Here is an 18,734-nt window from a genome sequence, read left to right on the forward strand (position 1 = left end):
TTTTCAACCAACATGATAAAGTCATTTTAAAATTGTACATTATAGATTTTTCAACACTCTGAAATATTTGACTCTTTTATCTATGATGAGTTTATTTACAGGATTTTGACAGCTGGTTCAGTTCAGAAAGCTGCTTTGGTGATGGAGAACTGGTGAAACGTTTACATGATGTAGGTTTGAAACGTTGGTTGAGGGCAAGGCTTCCAAAACGATCATATATTCCAGACATTTGTATTTTGTCCTTTAAAATTCCACAAAGCATAAAACGGTCATCTTCTTTTTATTTTTCAAGGTTCTCAAGAGATGGTCACTTTAACATAATTCCCAGTCTTTTTGGCCCTACCTTTTGCCTAATGTCTATCATTGGGATGGCTATCTGATTACCATAATTGCCTTCTGTGACTTTGAACCGCATATTTAATTGGAATATTTTCCTTAAACATATAACAGTTTCACTAACACCAATTTTGATCATTGAGAAGCTTAATATTACTTTTACAAATTATAGAACATAATTACAACGTTCAGCTGATTTTTACAGAGTTATCTCCCTGTAGTGTTATGTACAACCTTAAATAGATATTTGTAATAATACATTTGTAATACATGAATTGATATTTAGAATGAAATTATTTATAAATGTTCTAGACAATTCAGACCATATCAACAAACACCAGACTTCTTTGAAAAAAACGACACTCTGACGAAAAAAACATTAAGGGCATATATGATACAGTTGGGATCAACAAATAATTTTTGACGAAAGTTTGCATACAAGCTATTTTGAACTTGTCAATTCAAATATGAAATAAAAAATATACCCTCATGCACTACTACTCTTAGAAATCAATGGGCTGGAAATTTCAGACATTTACTGGAAATTTCAGTTTCTTGGACATATCTATCCCTTGGAAAATAAAGACATAATTTTCTGTTTCAAAATATTAATGCAATATAAATGCAATTAGATTTTTGTTAAAGCATTTGAATTCTTCCCTGATAAGTGTCATTTGAATTTGTTTAAAAATTCAAAACACTTATCTGTAATTATTTATTTTTGTCGAGCCTGCAACTTTTGTTGCAGAAAGCTCGACATAGGGATAGTGATCCGGTGGCAGTGGCGGCTACGGCGGCGGTGTTAGCTCACTTCTTAAAAGCTTTATATTTTAGAAGGTGGAAGACCTGGATGCTTTATACTTTGTATATAGATGCCTCATGTTACGAAGTTTCCGTCAGTCACATGTCCAATGTCCTTGCCCTCATTTTCATGGTTCAGTGACCACTTGAAAAAAAAATTCAGATTTTTTGTAATGTTGAATTTTCTCTTATTATAAGTAATAGGATAATTATATTTGGTATGTGCGTACCTTGTAAGGTCCTCATGCCCGTCAGACAGTTTTCACTTGACCTCGACCTCATTTCATGGATCAGTGAACAAGGTTAAGTGTTGATGGTCACGGTTCATTGATCAGTGTTAATTTTTGTGTTTTGGTCTGTTTTTCTTAAACTATAAGTAATAGGTCAACTATAATTGTTGTATGGAAGCATTGTTAGCTGTACATGTCTGGCTGGCATGGTTCATCTGACCTTGACCTCATTCTCATGGTTCATTGGTCTTTATTAAGTTATCCTTTTTAATGTTAAGTTTATGTGACATTTGTAGTAAAGTTTTATACAAAGGACTATCACCATAATATCAATGATTAGTAAAGAAGGCAAGACATTTCAGCGTGTGCACTCTTGTTAGATTTTATCTATTATTTTTGTATTATTTGTCATCTTTTTTTATCTAGGTTCTGAGACCATTTCTGCTGAGAAGAATTAAAGCAGATGTTGAAAAAAGTCTGTTACCAAAGAAAGAAACTTACATATATGTTGGTCTAAGTGCCTTACAGAGAGAATGGTAGGGTTTTGTTGGGTTATTATTTATTTGAGAGACAAATCACTGTTTTAAGACATATACAGTTAGAAGAAGATGGTGTGAGTTCTAATGAGACAACTCTCCATCCAAGTCACAATTTGTAAGATTAACCATTATAGTACAATTCACATGGGATTTTAAAATCAAAATTCTTTGTGCAACAAAGTACAGTATATAGACCTACATGTATGTGCATTCCACATGGGAGTCGAACATTATTATTATTTTTGAAGTTTCACCATCTATAAAAAAAAAATCTAAAAGAAAACAACAAAAAAAATCATAAATTTGATTAGCATAAACATTTAAAAATATTTTTCAAACAGAGAAATAATAAGCCAGTACTGATAGAATTTGATGTAAGTCACTAAAACTTTACTTTAGCTTGATATTTTAGGTATACCAAGATTTTACTGAAAGATATAAACATTGTAAATGGTTGTGGAGAAAACAATAAGATGAGATTGTTAAATATTCTGATGCAGCTGAGGAAATGTACTAACCATGCCTATCTTTTTGAGGGGGCAGAGCCAGGTAAAAACAGAAAAAAATAATTATTTATTTTTAATTATACAATAATTATATAGCAGTGTTCTCCCCAGAGCATCAAAGCACCTTAGTACCCTGCTATATTTTCTATCATGGTGCCATCTTGGATGATATTATTATAGAATGTATAGGGCCATGGTGCTATATTTTATTTTGGAAAACCAGTGCTATTTAAAAATTCTACAATGGACACTGACATTAGTCAACCAGTGCTTATTCTTTTTTGTTCATTTACCTTTTTAAATCAAAATTTAAGGCTTTTTCCAATATATATATAAACACAGGCACCAAACATATGAAGGTACCTTACATAATGCTTCTAGTTGGATTCAAAGGTGAGAGTACTTATATATACTTATTTTTGTTACCAAACTTTTTATTTTTGCAGGTCCTCCTTTTACTACGGACTTACATTTAGTAGATTCATGTGGGAAAATGTCTGTACTACATAAATTACTACCCAAGTTACAGAAAGAAGGTAAGGGATGAAACATTTAGTACATAAAATAGGGAAATGCTTCTAAGAGCATGAAACAGCTGAAGGCCACCAATGGGTATTCAATACAGCCAAAAAATCCCTTGTTAGTTGGCCCCTAAACAAAAATAAAGTAGATATCTTCTTGTTTATATTCCATTCTTCCATGTATTCATAGGAAAATGACAGTTCTATGGCAATAAAACAAATTACCATAATGATTGAAACTGTTTCAAAAACCTTCATCAGTACCCATTAGAAGTAAAATGTGAAACACTCAAAATGAATTGAGAGCAATTTACTGTGAGAGATTAAGTTTTTATTTTGACTTTAAAATGTTTACATATTGCACACATGACCACATTAAACACCAACACCTAGCTCTTTAAAATAGACTGACATTCAAACAAAGTCAACATAGTTCAACAAAGATTGACTTGGTACACTCACAACATTGGTGGTGATAACTTAGAACTGTATAGTTGTACATGTAACTCCGTTGATGATACCCAATCAAATATACATGCAGCTACAATTAAATTTGGTTACTTTGATGTTGCTACGGTGGATTCATCAATTTTCGTGAGTGAGGAAACTTGCACTTTTCGTGGATATTTGAATTTGTGGTTTTGCTAAAGTCTACATATATACAGGCCTATGTGATATTTGTCATTCGTTAAACATTTAAATTTGTGGTTCACCTGTACCCATGAAACCCATGAAATTTGGTATCTAACACATATCAAAGAATCCATAGTATATGAATAAAACAGATAAATCATATCTCTGTGTCAGTAGTCTATATAGTAAAGTCAAAGATATTTTTTGTTAAATTTGGTAATATATACTGTTGATACGGAAGTAGTTGAGTTTACAAGCTAAACATGTTGAAAGGGAAAGTTCTAAAACAACAGTATAAAACAGTGTGTTTTCATAATTTTTAGGTCATAGAGACCTATTATTCTGTCATGCAAAAAGGGAAAGGTCTAAAATAGTGATATGAATGAAACAATGTATTTTTTGTTGTTTTCAGGTCATAGAGTCCTATTATTCTGTCAGATGACAAGGATGATGGACATTTTAGAGGACTACATGTTTTGGCAGGGATATGAATTCTGTAGACTAGATGGAAGCACTGCCCACTCAGAGAGAACAGTATGTATATCAGTTCTTACTTAGTGTTCAAAGTTATTTTATTGAGTTTCTGAGGACAAGTACAGGTACAAGAAAACTCTATTTCATCCATATATGTGTACAGGTCTAGTAAAAGAAGTCTGGTCCAGTTGATTTTCAATATATTGTTAAAAATGTGGGAAAGTATTAACTGTAGGAATATTTATATATATATATATAGGGTTTAGATTTCATGATATTTTTGTGTGTCTATAATTGATTTTGCTAGACTATTTTTGTGTTTTCCCAGTATCAAATAGTAATGTTCTGATCATGAATAGCAGTCATATTGAAAAAGAAAGACAATTTGAATGGTATATGCATATTATATCCATATATGAGAAATGTAGTTTGAGGTGTAAAATCAAAAAGCAATTCCCATTTCATTTTCCTGTTGAGTAGAACTGAGGTCTGATATTGTTTGATCTAATTACAGGAAGCTATCAATGAGTTTAACAAGAAAGACAGTACAAAGTTTATATTCCTGTTGAGTACCAGAGCTGGAGGACTTGGTATTAACCTGGCTACAGCTGATATTGTTATCTTCTATGACTCAGACTGGAATCCACAAAGTGACTTACAGGCTATGGTTAGTACTCTTTACAAATCAAAATTATGGGAGAAGACTTTATAAAAGGCTAATGATACTAAAGGGACATTTGCAAAGAGAAATAAAAAAACATAATTTGAAAAAAGTCAATGAACATAATACTATGGCACAAAAAATAAATGTAAACAACCAGTCCAGATAGATAAACAGTTTATTCGTATAAAATCTTGCAAGTACAAAGGTTACAGAAAAGATAAAAACATGCATATAAAATATTATTAGATCCACAAGACATTACAAGTAAACAGAAAACTAAAGATTTTGGCATCATTAACTCCACTAAATGCTACAGTTGACCTTTGGTGTGCAGAAACAAGTTGTTTACAGATGCTAAACCACAGCATTGTCGGTGATTTGTAAAAGATTAATAGCTAATGGTGGGAATATTAATTGTAGAATAAAAATAAGAAAATAATCAAATTTGCTAACTGTAACAAATTATGAATAAAGGGGCATTTGGTATGATATGGTCAAAGATACTACTATCCACCAAATACCAACAGATATTAATGTAAGCTAGATATTATACCCTAAGAGTTCACAATTAAGCAAAACAAATACTATATAGTGGAAATGTCTTAATAAAAAAAACTCAAAATGACTTATGTTTTAGATAACACAGTAATTTTCACTCTTCCAGGAAAGAGACAACTTTCCACCAAAATATATACCAAAAGATGTTAATGTAAGCCACTATATTTCACATTAATTGAGCAAAACCAAATTGTAAAGTAGCAATGTCTTGATTATAAAAATGAAGTTATTTTGTCTTTTTCTAGGATAGAGCACATAGAATTGGACAGACAAAACAAGTACAAATCTTCAGATTCATTACTGAAAATACTGTGGAGGAGAGAATTATAGAAAGAGCGGAGATGAAACTGAGGCTTGATAGGATTGTTATTCAACAAGGTTGGATTCAAATTTTAAATCTGGTCTGTTTTATTGAAACTATAAATTCAGAAATATTGCAGGTTTTTTTTTATTTCAAAAATTGGTGACTCAAAATATATCGGAAGCAGAATTTGTATGTGCTTTGACAATATTTTTATGGCACTTACTGTGACTATGATATGGCCTTGTTAGCACTCTCATGTGTAAATTCTTGCCAGATTTTAAAAAAAAAATACTATAATAACTATCAGTAATAACATTGTTCCAACAATTTACTGTTCGGCAAAAAGATGTTTTTGTCTTTGGTTTACCGGTAGAGTATTGAACTAATTAGCATAATATTTTGACAGGGAGATTACAACAAGATTCTAAAAAGTTAGATAAGAAGAACATGTTATCTATGATACAACATGGAGCCAGACATGTGTGTGCCTCCAAAGATTCAGAAATCACAGATGAAAATATTGATCAGATTCTATCCAAAGGAAAAACAAAGGTCAGTTATTTAGTACCATTTCTCTTCTGTAAATGTATAGATCAATGCAATGTTTTTGTACTGATATCTTTCAACTAAAAATAGAAATAAGAATTAGAATATGTGGTATAGGTCCCAATGTGACAACACTCTCCGGACTAAAACCCTTTTAGAAGTTAAGAGTATCAAACATCAAATTAAAACAAAACAATAATAATATAGGGTTATTGCATGAATATTGGAGAATATTGTCCAGAGTAGAATTTTATATTGCACAAGTTTGCGAGTGCAATATATGTTCTACAAGGGATAATATTTCACAATATTCATGCAATAACCCTTTTATTGTATAGCAATTTAACATTTGAAAGTTAAAATTGGTTTAACATGTTTAAATTAATATTTTATCGTTGATGCTGTCATGAATTTTGAAGATTTATTGCACTAGTGCAATATTGGAATTTATTGCACACTATTTTTTGGTTACTTTCTGTGGGAAATATTATATTGCCATACAATAATATGTATTATATATACCTGGCAAAGTTATACAAAAAACAAGTTTACTTGACCTTTCTAGCTTGCAAAAAAACTAAAAAATTTGTTCAGTTATTTAGAGTTTTCATAAGCTGCTAACTGCTAGTTCTATGCCTTTTAAACATTTTATCATCCAGTATATATGCACATTCAATAATTTCAAGCTATATTCATCATGTTCATATGTCTATCTTGTCTCTTCATTTGTCCAATACAATTTTAAAGTTGTGGTTTAAGACAGGTTAACATTTTGGTTCAGGGTAGTCTCCGTACACTTTTCAAAATAAAGTGAACTGTTTTAATGACAAGTCCGGATTTTGTCCTACATTTCATGGTTCAAAACACATGGAAATAAGATAGCATGGTTTCCTATAGACATATATTCTTGTTATTTTTAGACTGATGAAGTAAAAAGTAAACTGGATAAGGTTAGTGATGGTAACATGAAGTCATTCTCCATGGAGGAGGAACCGTTCACATGTTACAAGTTTGAAGGACAGGATTATAGGAAGAAACAGCTACTGTTAGAACCAGAGGTCGTGTTTCAAGATAAGAGTGAAAGAAGAGCAAAGAGAGATGCTGTTGAAAGGTCCAAAATGGTTTGTAACTTAAAACAATAAATAAAGGATATGATAAATATAAACATGATAAAGGCAACAGTAGTATACCACTCTTCTATATTTATAGATTTCAATGAAACAAATCTGAGTCACAAACCAAAACTGAGGGAATATCAGCTATAAGAGGGGGAAAAAACGGATCAACAGAAACACTGGACTGCTTCACTTATTATATTCTGTACTAGTAGCAAAAGTTCATTTATGCTATAGAACTTTAATGAACCCATGGCAAAGAAATAATTTTTGAAAATTTCAGAGCTCAGGACAAAATTTTATAGGGAAAAAAAATCTATAATATATCATGGGCAGTATATATGACTTACTGAACACTCAAAATCCTACACTGTTTCCATGGTGTCCTAATGGAATGCAAATTCAACGTCAGTTCAAAACAAAGACTTTCAAATTAAAAACTGCTTTTCTTCATTGCACCCAGCATTTAGGGGTAAGACCAAAGACTGGTTACCTTGTAGTCAGAGTAATTGTTTGGTAGGGTGACATCTTTTTTTCTTTTGACTAATTTTGTTAAATTGCAGGTTAAAACGCTGGTTCATTTGGGTCTAGAATAGTCAGAACAAACCAAGGTCTATCATCATGTTCTCACCTTGAATATTCATTTAAATTGACACTGGAAGTTAAACTGTTATCCATTCATCCAACGATCTTATACACACTTGATAATATTTCATTGCAAGTATAGAAACAAATTAAATCTAACTGGTTTGGTCTTCAAAAAGCAAGGAATTTAATCACTGCAAAAAGTCTCCATTTTGCAACCCTTAAAATGCAAAAAATTTCCTTGCGTAATTAAAAAATTACTGTTCCATCCATTGTACACGCACTTGATAATACTCCATTGCAAGTAGAGAAACAAATTAAATCTAACATGCTTGACCTTTAAAAAGCAATAAATTTAATCTCCGCTGTATGTGTAAACCTGAATGTTGACAATTCATGAAATGATTGTTTATTTTTATTTTCAGCTCTCAAAAGTCTCAGAAAAGGAATTATTTGATACAAGTCTTTCTTCCTTTCTTAAGAAAAGGGTAAGATTCATATACATATGTTTATAGCAGAAATAAGTATGAAACTAATAATGGGCTGTTTCATTTAATGGTTAGGGTCTTTTTAATCCCTATCACATTCAAATTCATTTTTTGTCCCTTGATGTCATATCCTGTTGACCATTCTATTCTAGGTTGCACTTTGTAAATATTGCATATTGTTTACATTTAATCTGTGGTAACCTTTCATTCCAGGTAGTGTTAGTTTAAACTCGTTCAGGGTATATAAACGTTGAAAATATGCCGTACCGCCCTATATTTTGACCTTTGAGAAAAATGGTGTTGCATATGAACTTTCAATTCTAGGATAAAAAAAAATTCAAAACTTCATAGTAAAAGTGGTACAGTTTCCCCCGTAAAAGGAGTTCCTTTGGGAAATTGCATTGTCAATATTTACAGAAATGCAACCTCTAGTAATGTTTTACACGTGTCTGTCTGTATGTCCCAAAATAATTTCCCTGCTGCATTTTTGTGTCTGATATTCGATACATATTAATATATTGATCTTTCTAGAAATGACAATTTTTAATCTTGTACTTTGGTCAAAATTCTAAATATCTAAATTTACAGCAATCATGTATACAAATCCAAATGTGCATTGTTGTTTGGTTCCTGCGTGCATGCATGCCTTACAGATGTCTAGTCACAAATCCCCTTTTATCCAGATTTATATATTTTAGATTAATGGTAAATGGAAGTCAGCCTGCCATTTCTATCAGCAGTTCTGTATAGAAGAAGCCAGAAAACATGATTCTCAGGAACTGTACAAGGTAGGTCTGACAATATAATCAGGATAAATCAGAAGATGTGGTATAAATGCCAATGAGACAACACTCCATCCATTAAAGTTAAAAATTATAGGCCAAAGTAAGGTCCATCACTGAGCCTTGACTCACACCAAACAGCAAGTTATTATCAGGGTCTATTTTATATGTAAAATCAGTGTTATTATCATTTATCTATATAGATAAGAAGATTTGGTATGAGTGCTAAATCACTAGGTGTAAAAAGTTAACAATTATAGGTTGAAGTACAACCTTCATCACCGAGCCTTTGCTCACATTAATTGGGAGCTTGCTGTTTAGTGAGAATCAAGGCTCCGTGTTGAAGACCATACTTTGACCTATAATTGTCAACTTTTTATACATTGTGACTTAGATGGAGATAGAGTTGTTTCATTACCACTTCCTCTAGATCTAATTATAGTTAGGGCTATTCCATTTAAACATAGATCAACCCCCAGGAAGGCATTTTGAAACCACTTCTAGTGGTGGGTGCCCTTTTCAAAGTTTTGATGAGGACAATCCTTCAAAATTTGTAAAAATGCTTCTCTGGGTGGCTGCCCTATTGTCATAGTGCCTTCTTTGGGGTTGATGTATGTTTAAATGGAATAGCCCTTATTTATAAATAAATGATTATGACACTGATTTTACATGTAAATAGACCCTGCTCATAGCTTGCTGTTTTTGGAGAATCAAGGCTCTGTGTTGAAGGCCATACTTTGATCTATAATTGTCAACTTTTTATACGAACGCAAATTTTGAAAAAATTTTCGTCGTATATTGCTATCACGTTGTCGTCGTCGTCGTCGTCGTCGTCGTCGTCCGAATACTTTTAGTTTTCGCACTCTAACTTTAGTAAAAGTGAATATAAATCTATAAAATTTTATCACAAGGTTTATGACCACAAAAGGAAGGTTGGTATTGATTTTGGGAGTTTTGGTCCCAACATTTTAGGAATTAGGGGCCAAAAAGGGCCCTAATAAGCATTTTCTTGGTTTTCGCACTATATCTTTAGCTTAAGTTAATAGAAAATAATGAAATTTAAACACAATGTTTATGACTACAAAAGGAAGGTTGGTATTGATTTTGAGAGTTTAGGTTCCAACAGTTTAGGAATTAGGGGCCAAAAAGGGACCCAAATAAGCATTTTTCTTGGTTTTCGCACCATAACTTTAGTATAAGTAAATAGAAATCTATGAAATTTTTACACAAGGTTTATGACCACAAAAAAAAGGTTGGGATTGATTTTGGGAGTTTTGGTTTCAATAGTGTAGGAATTAGGGGCCAAAAAAGGGCCCAAATAAGCATTATTCTTGGTTTTCGCACAATAACTTTAGTTTAAGTAAATAGAAAATAATGAAATTTAAACACAATGTTTATGACCACAAAAGGAAGGTTGGTATTGATTTTGGGAGTTTAGGTCCCAACAGTTTAGGAATTAGGGGCCAAAAAGGGACCCAAATAAGCATTTTTCTTGGTTTTTCGCACCATAACTTTAGTATAAGTAAATAGAAATCTATGAAATTTAAACACAAGGTTTATGACCATAAAAGGAAGGTTGGTAATGATTTTGGGAGTTTTGGTCCCAACAGTTTAGGAATAAGGGGCCCAAAGGGTCCAAAATTAAACTTTGTTTGATTTCATCAAAATTGAATAATTGGGGTTCTTTGATATGCCGAAGGTAACTGTGTATGTAGATTTTTAACTTTTGGTCCCGTTTTCAAATTGGTCTACATTAAGGTCCAAAGGGTCCAAAATTAAACTGCGTTTGATTTTGACAAAAAATTAATCGGTTGGGTTCTTTGATATGCTGAATCTAAAAATGTACTTAGATTCTTGATTATCAGCCCAGTTTTCAAGTTGGTCCAAATCGGGGTCCAAAATTAAACTTTGTTTGATTTCATCAAAAATTGAATAAATGGGGTTCTTTGATATGCCAAATCTAACTGTGTATGTAGATTCCTCATTTTTAGCTCACCTGGCCCGAAGGGCCAAGTGAGCTTTTCTCATCACTTTGCGTCCGGCGTCCGGCGTCGTCCGTCGTCGTCGTCCTGCGTTAACTTTTACAAAAATCTTCTCCTCTGAAACTACTGGGCCAAATTTAACCAAACTTGGCCACAATCATCATTGGGGTTTCTAGTTTAAAAATTGTGTCCGGTGACCCCGCCAACTAACCAAGATGGCCGCCATGGCTATAAATAGAACATAGGGGTAAAATGCAGTTTTTGGCTTATAACTCAAAAACCAAAGCATTTAGGGCAAATCTGACATGGGGTAATATTGTTAATCAGGTGAAGATCTATCTGCCCCGAAATTTTCAGATGAATCTGACATTCTGTTGTAAGGTTGCTGCCCCTGAATTGGTAATTTTAAGGAAATTTTGTTGTTTTTGGTTATTATCTTGAATATTATTTCAGATAGAGATAAACTGTAAAAGGCAATAATGTTCAGCAAAGTAAGATCTACAAATAAGTCAACATGACCAAAATGATCAGTTGACAACTTTAGGAGTTATTGCCCTTTATAGTCAATTTTTAACCATTTTTCGTAAATCTTAGTAATCTTTTAGAAAAATCTTCTCCTCTGAAACTGCTGGGCCAAATTATTTGAAACTTGGCCACAATCATCATTGGGGTATCTAGTTTAAAAATTGTGTCCGGTGACCCCGCCAACTAACCAAGATGACGGCCATGGCTATAAATAGAACATAGGGGTAAAATGCAGTTTTTGGCTTATAACTCAAAAACCAAAGCATTTAGAGCAAATCTGACAGTGGGTAAAATTGTTAATCAGGTGAAGATCTATCTGCCCCGAAATTTTCAGATGAATTGGACAACCTGTTTTGGGGTTGCGGCCCCTGAATTGGTAATTTGAAGGAAATTTTGCTGTTTTTGGTTATTATATTGAATATTATTATAGATATAGGTAACCTGTAAACAGCAATAATGTTCAGCAAGGTCAGATTTACAAATAAGTCAACATGACCAAAATGATCAGTTGACCTCTTTAGGAGTTAATGCCCTTTAAAGTCAATTTTTAACCATTTTTTCGTAAATTTTATATATCTTTTACTAAAATCTTCTTCTCTGAAACTGCTGTGCCAAATTGATCCAAACTTGGCCACAATCATCTTTGGGGTTTCTCGTTTAAAAAATGTGTGGCGTGACCTGGCCATCAAACCAAGATGGCCGCCACGGCTAAAAATAGAACATAGGGGTAAAATGCAGTTTTTGGCTTATAACTCAAAAACCAAATAATTTAGAGAAAATCTGACATGAAGTAAAATTGTTAATCAGGTCAAGATCTATCTGCCCTGAAATTTTCAGATGAATTGGACGACCTGTTTTTTGGGTTGCTGCCCCTGAATTGGTAATTTTAAGGAAATTTTGCTGTTTTTGGTTATTATATTGAATATTATTATAGATATAGGTAACTGTAAACAGCAATAATGTTCAGCAAAGTAAGATCTACAAATAAGTCAACATGAACGAAATGGTCAATTGACCCCTGTAGGAGTTATTGACCTTTGTAGTCAATTTTCAATCTGCTTCCTTTGTTTAATATTCACATAGACCAAGGTGAGCGACACAGGCTCTTTAGAGCCTCTAGTTGGTCTTGTTTTCAAATTGGTCTACATTAAAGTCCAAAGGGTCCAAAATTAAACTTAGTTTGATTTTAACAAAAATTGAAATCTTAGGGTTCTTTGATATGCTGAATCCAAACATGTACTTAGATTTTTGATTCTGGGCCCAGTTTTCAAGTTGGTCCAAATCAGGATCTAAAATTATTATATTAAGTTTTGTGCAATAGCAAGTCTTTTCAATTGCACAGTATTGCGCAATGGCAAGAAATATCTTATTGCAAAATATTGTGAAATAGCAATTTTGTTTTTAGCTCACCTGGCCCGAAGGGCCAAGTGAGCTTTTCTCATCACTTGGCGTCCGGCGTCCGTCGTCGTCCGTCGTCGTCCTGCGTCCGTCGTCGTTAACTTTTACAAAAATCTTCTCCTCTGAAACTGCTGGGCCAAATTAATCCAAACTTGGCCATAATCATCATTGGGGTATCTAGTTTAAAAATTGTGTCCGGTGACCCCGCCAACCAACCAAGATGGCCGCCACGGCTAAAAATAGAACATAGGGGTAAAATGCAGTTTTTGGCTTATAACTCAAAAACCAAAGCATTTAGAGCAAATCTGACGAGGGGTAAAAATGTTCATCAGGTCAAGATCTAACTGCCCTGAAATTTTCAGATGAATCGGACAACCTGTTGTTGGGTTGCTGCCCCTGAATTGGTAATTTTAGGGAAATTTTGCTGTTTTTTGTTATTATCTTGAATATTATTATAGATAGAGATAAACTGTAAACAGCAATAATGTTCAGCAAAGTAAAATCTACAAATAAGTCAACATAACCAAAATGGTCAGTTGACCACTTTAGGAGTTATTGTCCTTTATAGTCAATTTTTAACCATTTTTCGTAAATCTTGGTAATCTTTTACAAAAATCTTCTCCTCTGAAACTACCAGGCCAAATTTAAACAAACTTGGCCGCAATCATCATTGGGGTATCTAGTTTAAAAATTGTGTGGCGTGACCCGGCCAACCAACAAAGATGGCCGCCATGGCTAAAAATAGAACATAGGGGTAAAATGCAGTTTTTTGCTTATAACTCAAAAACCAAAGCATTTAGAGCAAATCTAACAGGGAGTAAAATTGTTAATCAGGTCAAAATCTATTTGCCATGAAATTTTCAGATGGATTGGACAAACTGCTGTTAGGTTGCTGCCCCTGAATTAGTCATTTTAAGGAAATTTTGCCGTTTTTTGTTATTATCTTGAATATTATTATAGATAGAGATAAACTGTAAAGGGAAACAATGTACAGCAAAGTAACACCTAAAAATAAGTCAACATGACCTAAATGGTCAATTGACCCCATAAGGAGTTATTGCCCTTTATAGTCAATTTTTAACAATTTTCATAAAATTTGTTAATTTTAACTAACATTTTCCACTGAAGCTCTTAGGCCAAGTTCAATATAGATAGAATGATTGTAAGCAGCAATAATGTTCAGTAAAGTAAGATATACAAACACATCACCTTCACCAAAACACAATTTTGTCATGAATTCAAATGCGTCCTTTGTTTAATATTCACATAGACCAAGGTGAGCGACACAGGCTCTTTGGAGCCTCTAGTTAATTAGAGTTATCTTTCTTTGTCCAGAATAGTAAGCAAGAAATATCTAATTGTAAGATTTTTTTTTATTTGGAGTTATCTTTCTTTGTCCAGAATCAACTTAAATCTTTGTTATATATACAATATACAATGTATATTCACTTTTTACTACCAACTGATAAATTAAAATAATCTTTACCATTCAGTGATAACATTGAGTTTTTTTACATCTTAATATTTTATGATGTATTTAAATGAGTAGTAATTGTTGCAAACTCCATTAGAAATTTTAATTGAGATTAGTTTTGGAATAAGGGAAAGGGGGATGTGATTAAAAAAATTGGGTTCAATTTTCTCATTTGAAATTTCATAAATAAAAAGAAAATTTCTTCAAACATTTTTTTGAGAGGAATAATATTCAACAGCATAGTGAATTGCTCTAACAGAAAACAAAAATTTTAATTTCATTAGAACACATTCATTCTGTGTCAGAAACCTATGCTGTGTCAACTATTTAATCACAATCCAAATTTAGAGCTGGATCCAGCTTGAATGTTGTGTCTATACTTGCCCCAACCGTTCAGGGTTCAACGTCTGCGGTCGTATAAAGCTACGCCCTGCGGAGCATCTGGTTATACATTGTGACTTAGATAGAGATAGAGTTGTTTCATTAGCACTCATACCACTTCCTGTAATTATAATTATTTATATACAAATCATAATGACACTGATTTTACATGTAAAATAGACCCTGATTACAACTTATAATTGGGATCTATTTTACATGTAAAATCAGTGTCATCATTTTATATTAGTCAATAATTTAGGTTTATTTAAGTTGCTATATACTATCATTGATTTTCCTTTATGAATAAGCAATTTAAAAAAATGCATCTTGTACTGGAACATTTTTGGAATAAAATTTATTTGTTCATATTTATTCACCATTATAATGCTATTACATGTAGTTTGAAATAATCTTGCGTTATTCATTTATTTTATGTTGTTGATTCCTTATTATGTTGCTATTAAAATGTTCATATATGTTACAATACAGTAAATGTATTTTTCAAACAAAGAATAAAAACTAATTTGATTAAAAAAAATCCCTCTGGAATTGAGGGCTATTTCATAAACAATGTGGGAGGAGAGGAAGGGCCTTTCAAAATTTTTGCATAATGATAAGACACATACCGAGAAAAAAAAACATGACCCATATCCAATAATTTAAATTCCCTTTCTAAGAACCCACCCATATTCATTTTAATGAGATAGCCCTGATTTGATGAGTGACATTTACTAATAAAAATTTCTTTAAATCAAAATCATGAAATTATTATTTTTTTCATTAACCAAAATTGAAAATCAGGGCACCTTTTAAAATTGAAAGTTAAAACAATGTTACAATTAACTAATAATGCATGAACAGAGTGAAGAGGAACAATTCAAGAGTTATTGCCTTGACAAGGATCTGATAGAAAATTCATATTTCAATTAAGATTTAAGGAGACTCGAGGGTACAAACAATTCCCCAAAAATATCAACTTTTTTGTTTTCATTACAAATTTTATTTCTTACACTATTAGTTGTAACTTCATGATATGGTTAAAAAATTAACAAAAAAATCAATTTGTTTTGTCCCAAGATGACTTTTAAAATGTTGATATGATTAAAAAAGCTCCAAAATATCTGCCTTTGGTAAATAATTGCCATGTTCTTTGCATATAAAATTTAAATGTCTTTTTTATATGACCACAAAAATTTAAAAATTTTTGGTCGTAAATGAATTGGTATGACGATGGCGTCTGCATCGTTGTCTTCCAAAGACATTTGGTTTTCGCACTCTAACTTTAGGAAAAATAAATAGAAATCTATGAAATTTAAAACAAGGTTTATGACCATAAAAGGCAGGTTGGGGTTGTTTCAGGCCTGGGGCCATTACATTGCAATGTAATGCATTACATTACAATTACTTTGTGATTCTTCCATTACAATTACAATTACATTTTTTCTCACATGTAATGCATTACATTACAATTACTTTGCCTGTGTAATGCATTACATTACACATTACTTTTTCAATATAAAAACAAAAAGCATTTCAAAACAGAGGTATATGTACATGATGTACATATGTATACAGTGTTAGGTACATAGACTTCAAATACTGGTTAATTAATATGTCCATTGCACTTTATCATCATAAGTGGTTTAAATGTGATGCCATTAAGAGAACAGCGATCAGTTCTGTACACCTTTCTGGCAATACTTAAAAGCCTTTCTACAGGAGCTTATGTGTGGGAAATGGCTAAATACTTGATAGCTGTATAAGCCAAAGAAGAAAGGCACACTGAATTTGACTTCCATTATTCCAGTGCATTGATTGAAATTTCTTCACATGGCTCAGACAAGTAGATGTCAACATCATGTACTGCACAATACCTGTGTCTACACTCTTTGATGGAGTAGTAGGAGGCATGAAACTGAAAAAGTCACTTTCAAGTTTCTTAGGTGGTGGTAAAAAATAAATAGATTATCATATAATTTTGTTTCTTACATTAATCACTTAATCATTAAGACATCATTAAGGATTTCAAAGGGATATAATAAATGTGTCATTAAAGGATTATCTTGTGAAATGCTTAAGGGTTCTGTGAGGACAAACATAAGTTGAGAAGATTTGATTGCAATAAAAACATTGTGATATTAAATTAGATGAAATAACAACACAGACAGGACCCAAACCACAGTTTGATTTAAAAATGTTGTTTGATATCTATAATACTAAAATTACGAAGTCCAATTTTTCAGCCGTCATCACGTAAAAACGACGAATTAAGGAATTCAACTTTATACATCACTAATATAGTACAAAGGTGTAGATTGAAAATTACACCACTCCAGGCCCTTTTGTTTTCCACGTAATTAATATTGCCAATAATTAAGAAGTTCCGGGTCGAGTCCGATACCGATACCAATAATATATTCACCTGTTACCTATTACTTAATCTGTACGTTCCGCATCTGATAGGCGCACCACCAAACGGTGTATTCATAGTTAATATGCTATATACACGGGTCATAATCACAGGGTTGACACTACTAAATTGTCAAAAAGCTACCTATTGTAGTATTTTAATCAGTAAGACTTTCTAAGAAAACAAGACTAAAAATGAGGAACAGTTTTCAATTTGTTAGTGGGAATACATGACGTAAAACAGCGAATCAAAGAATTCATCTTTATTTATAACTAATATAGGACAATGTTGTTGATTAAAAAATACTCCATTCCAGGACCTTTGGTTACTTAATAATTAATATTACCAATAATTGATAAGTTCCAGTTCGACGGGTTCAAACAGAAAGATTTGAAAGCAGAGATAAAACTGTGTATCTTATAATCGACATGACTTTATCAGATGACAATACTAATACTAAAATAAGGTTTGCGCATAGTTATATACCTTAATTCAGTCACGGAACCGCAATATCACGGGTGTGTTCTAGTATATTCAATATTTCATTGAAATACATGTAAGGTGCGTATAGAATTATGAAATTTTCATCTTCATATTTTTTTCATTGATCTAAATAGTTTTGTTTGATAATTTTTTTATAAGATTTTTCATAGACCACCAAACACCAAAATATTTCCATATCATATTACAAATATATCAGAAACCAAGATCAAAGACTTGATATTTTTTACCATTTTATATTTCTTACCTTAATGTGTGTTTTAAAGATTGATGTAATTTATTTAATACAGTAATTAACTGTGACAAAAATTTTATTCCATACTTTCTTTAGTTTTTGTTAATATTTTATTTTTATTATACAATATTCTTCAATTTTATCTATTTTACCAATTTGTAATGAAAAGTAATGTACTGTAATGGAGGCATTACATAAATTTTTAACGTAAGTAATCATTACATTACATGTAATTGTAATGCAGAAAATGTGCATTACAAATTACTTTGCATTACATCCAAAAAATGTAATATTACAATTCATTACAATTACAAATTACCATAACCCCAGGCCTGGGTTGTTTTTGGGTGTTTTGGTCCCAACAGTTTAGGAATTAGGGGCCAAAAATGGCCCAAATAAGCATTTTTCTAGGTTTTAGCACAATAACTTTAGTAATAGTAAACAGAAATCTATGAAATTTTAATAAAGGGCTGCAACTGCCCGAAGATTTTCTATGTAATCAATATTTTTTTTTCAGATGGATCATTTCAGTAGAGCTGTTATAAAAAAGTGGAATTACCTGACTGTAGAGCAGAGACAGGTTTATATTGATCTGATGAAAGAAGATGAAGATAATTATGAGAAAGGGAAGCAACTCAAGAATCGATACAAAGAAGAAATTGTCAACACAATGGGGAAGATACAAACAACTTTGGTAAAATGCTTTATATTTGTGGGGTAAAGATTGCACTAAATGCGCAAAGTAT

The 18,734-nt window shown here is 32.1% G+C and overlaps 1 protein-coding gene across 2 annotated transcripts in view; it reads left to right on the plus strand.

The window, feature by feature from the left end:
• LOC134696716 (SWI/SNF-related matrix-associated actin-dependent regulator of chromatin subfamily A member 5-like) overlaps positions 1-18,734 on the plus strand; it is a 53,847-nt gene that overhangs the window by 20,534 nt on the left and 14,579 nt on the right. For both annotated transcript variants that reach the window (XM_063558639.1, XM_063558640.1), the window contains exons 9-20: positions 102-170; positions 1,794-1,903; positions 2,319-2,455; positions 2,859-2,948; positions 3,979-4,100; positions 4,555-4,707; positions 5,508-5,640; positions 5,973-6,118; positions 7,033-7,233; positions 8,238-8,300; positions 8,999-9,088; positions 18,506-18,682. In XM_063558639.1, coding sequence (XP_063414709.1) covers positions 102-170; positions 1,794-1,903; positions 2,319-2,455; positions 2,859-2,948; positions 3,979-4,100; positions 4,555-4,707; positions 5,508-5,640; positions 5,973-6,118; positions 7,033-7,233; positions 8,238-8,300; positions 8,999-9,088; positions 18,506-18,682 — 1,491 coding nt within the window. The remainder of the gene's footprint in view (positions 1-101; positions 171-1,793; positions 1,904-2,318; positions 2,456-2,858; positions 2,949-3,978; positions 4,101-4,554; positions 4,708-5,507; positions 5,641-5,972; positions 6,119-7,032; positions 7,234-8,237; positions 8,301-8,998; positions 9,089-18,505; positions 18,683-18,734) is intronic.

Source organism: Mytilus trossulus, chromosome 14 (assembly GCF_036588685.1).
Source record: "Mytilus trossulus isolate FHL-02 chromosome 14, PNRI_Mtr1.1.1.hap1, whole genome shotgun sequence".
NCBI classification, from domain to species: domain Eukaryota; kingdom Metazoa; phylum Mollusca; class Bivalvia; order Mytilida; family Mytilidae; genus Mytilus; species Mytilus trossulus.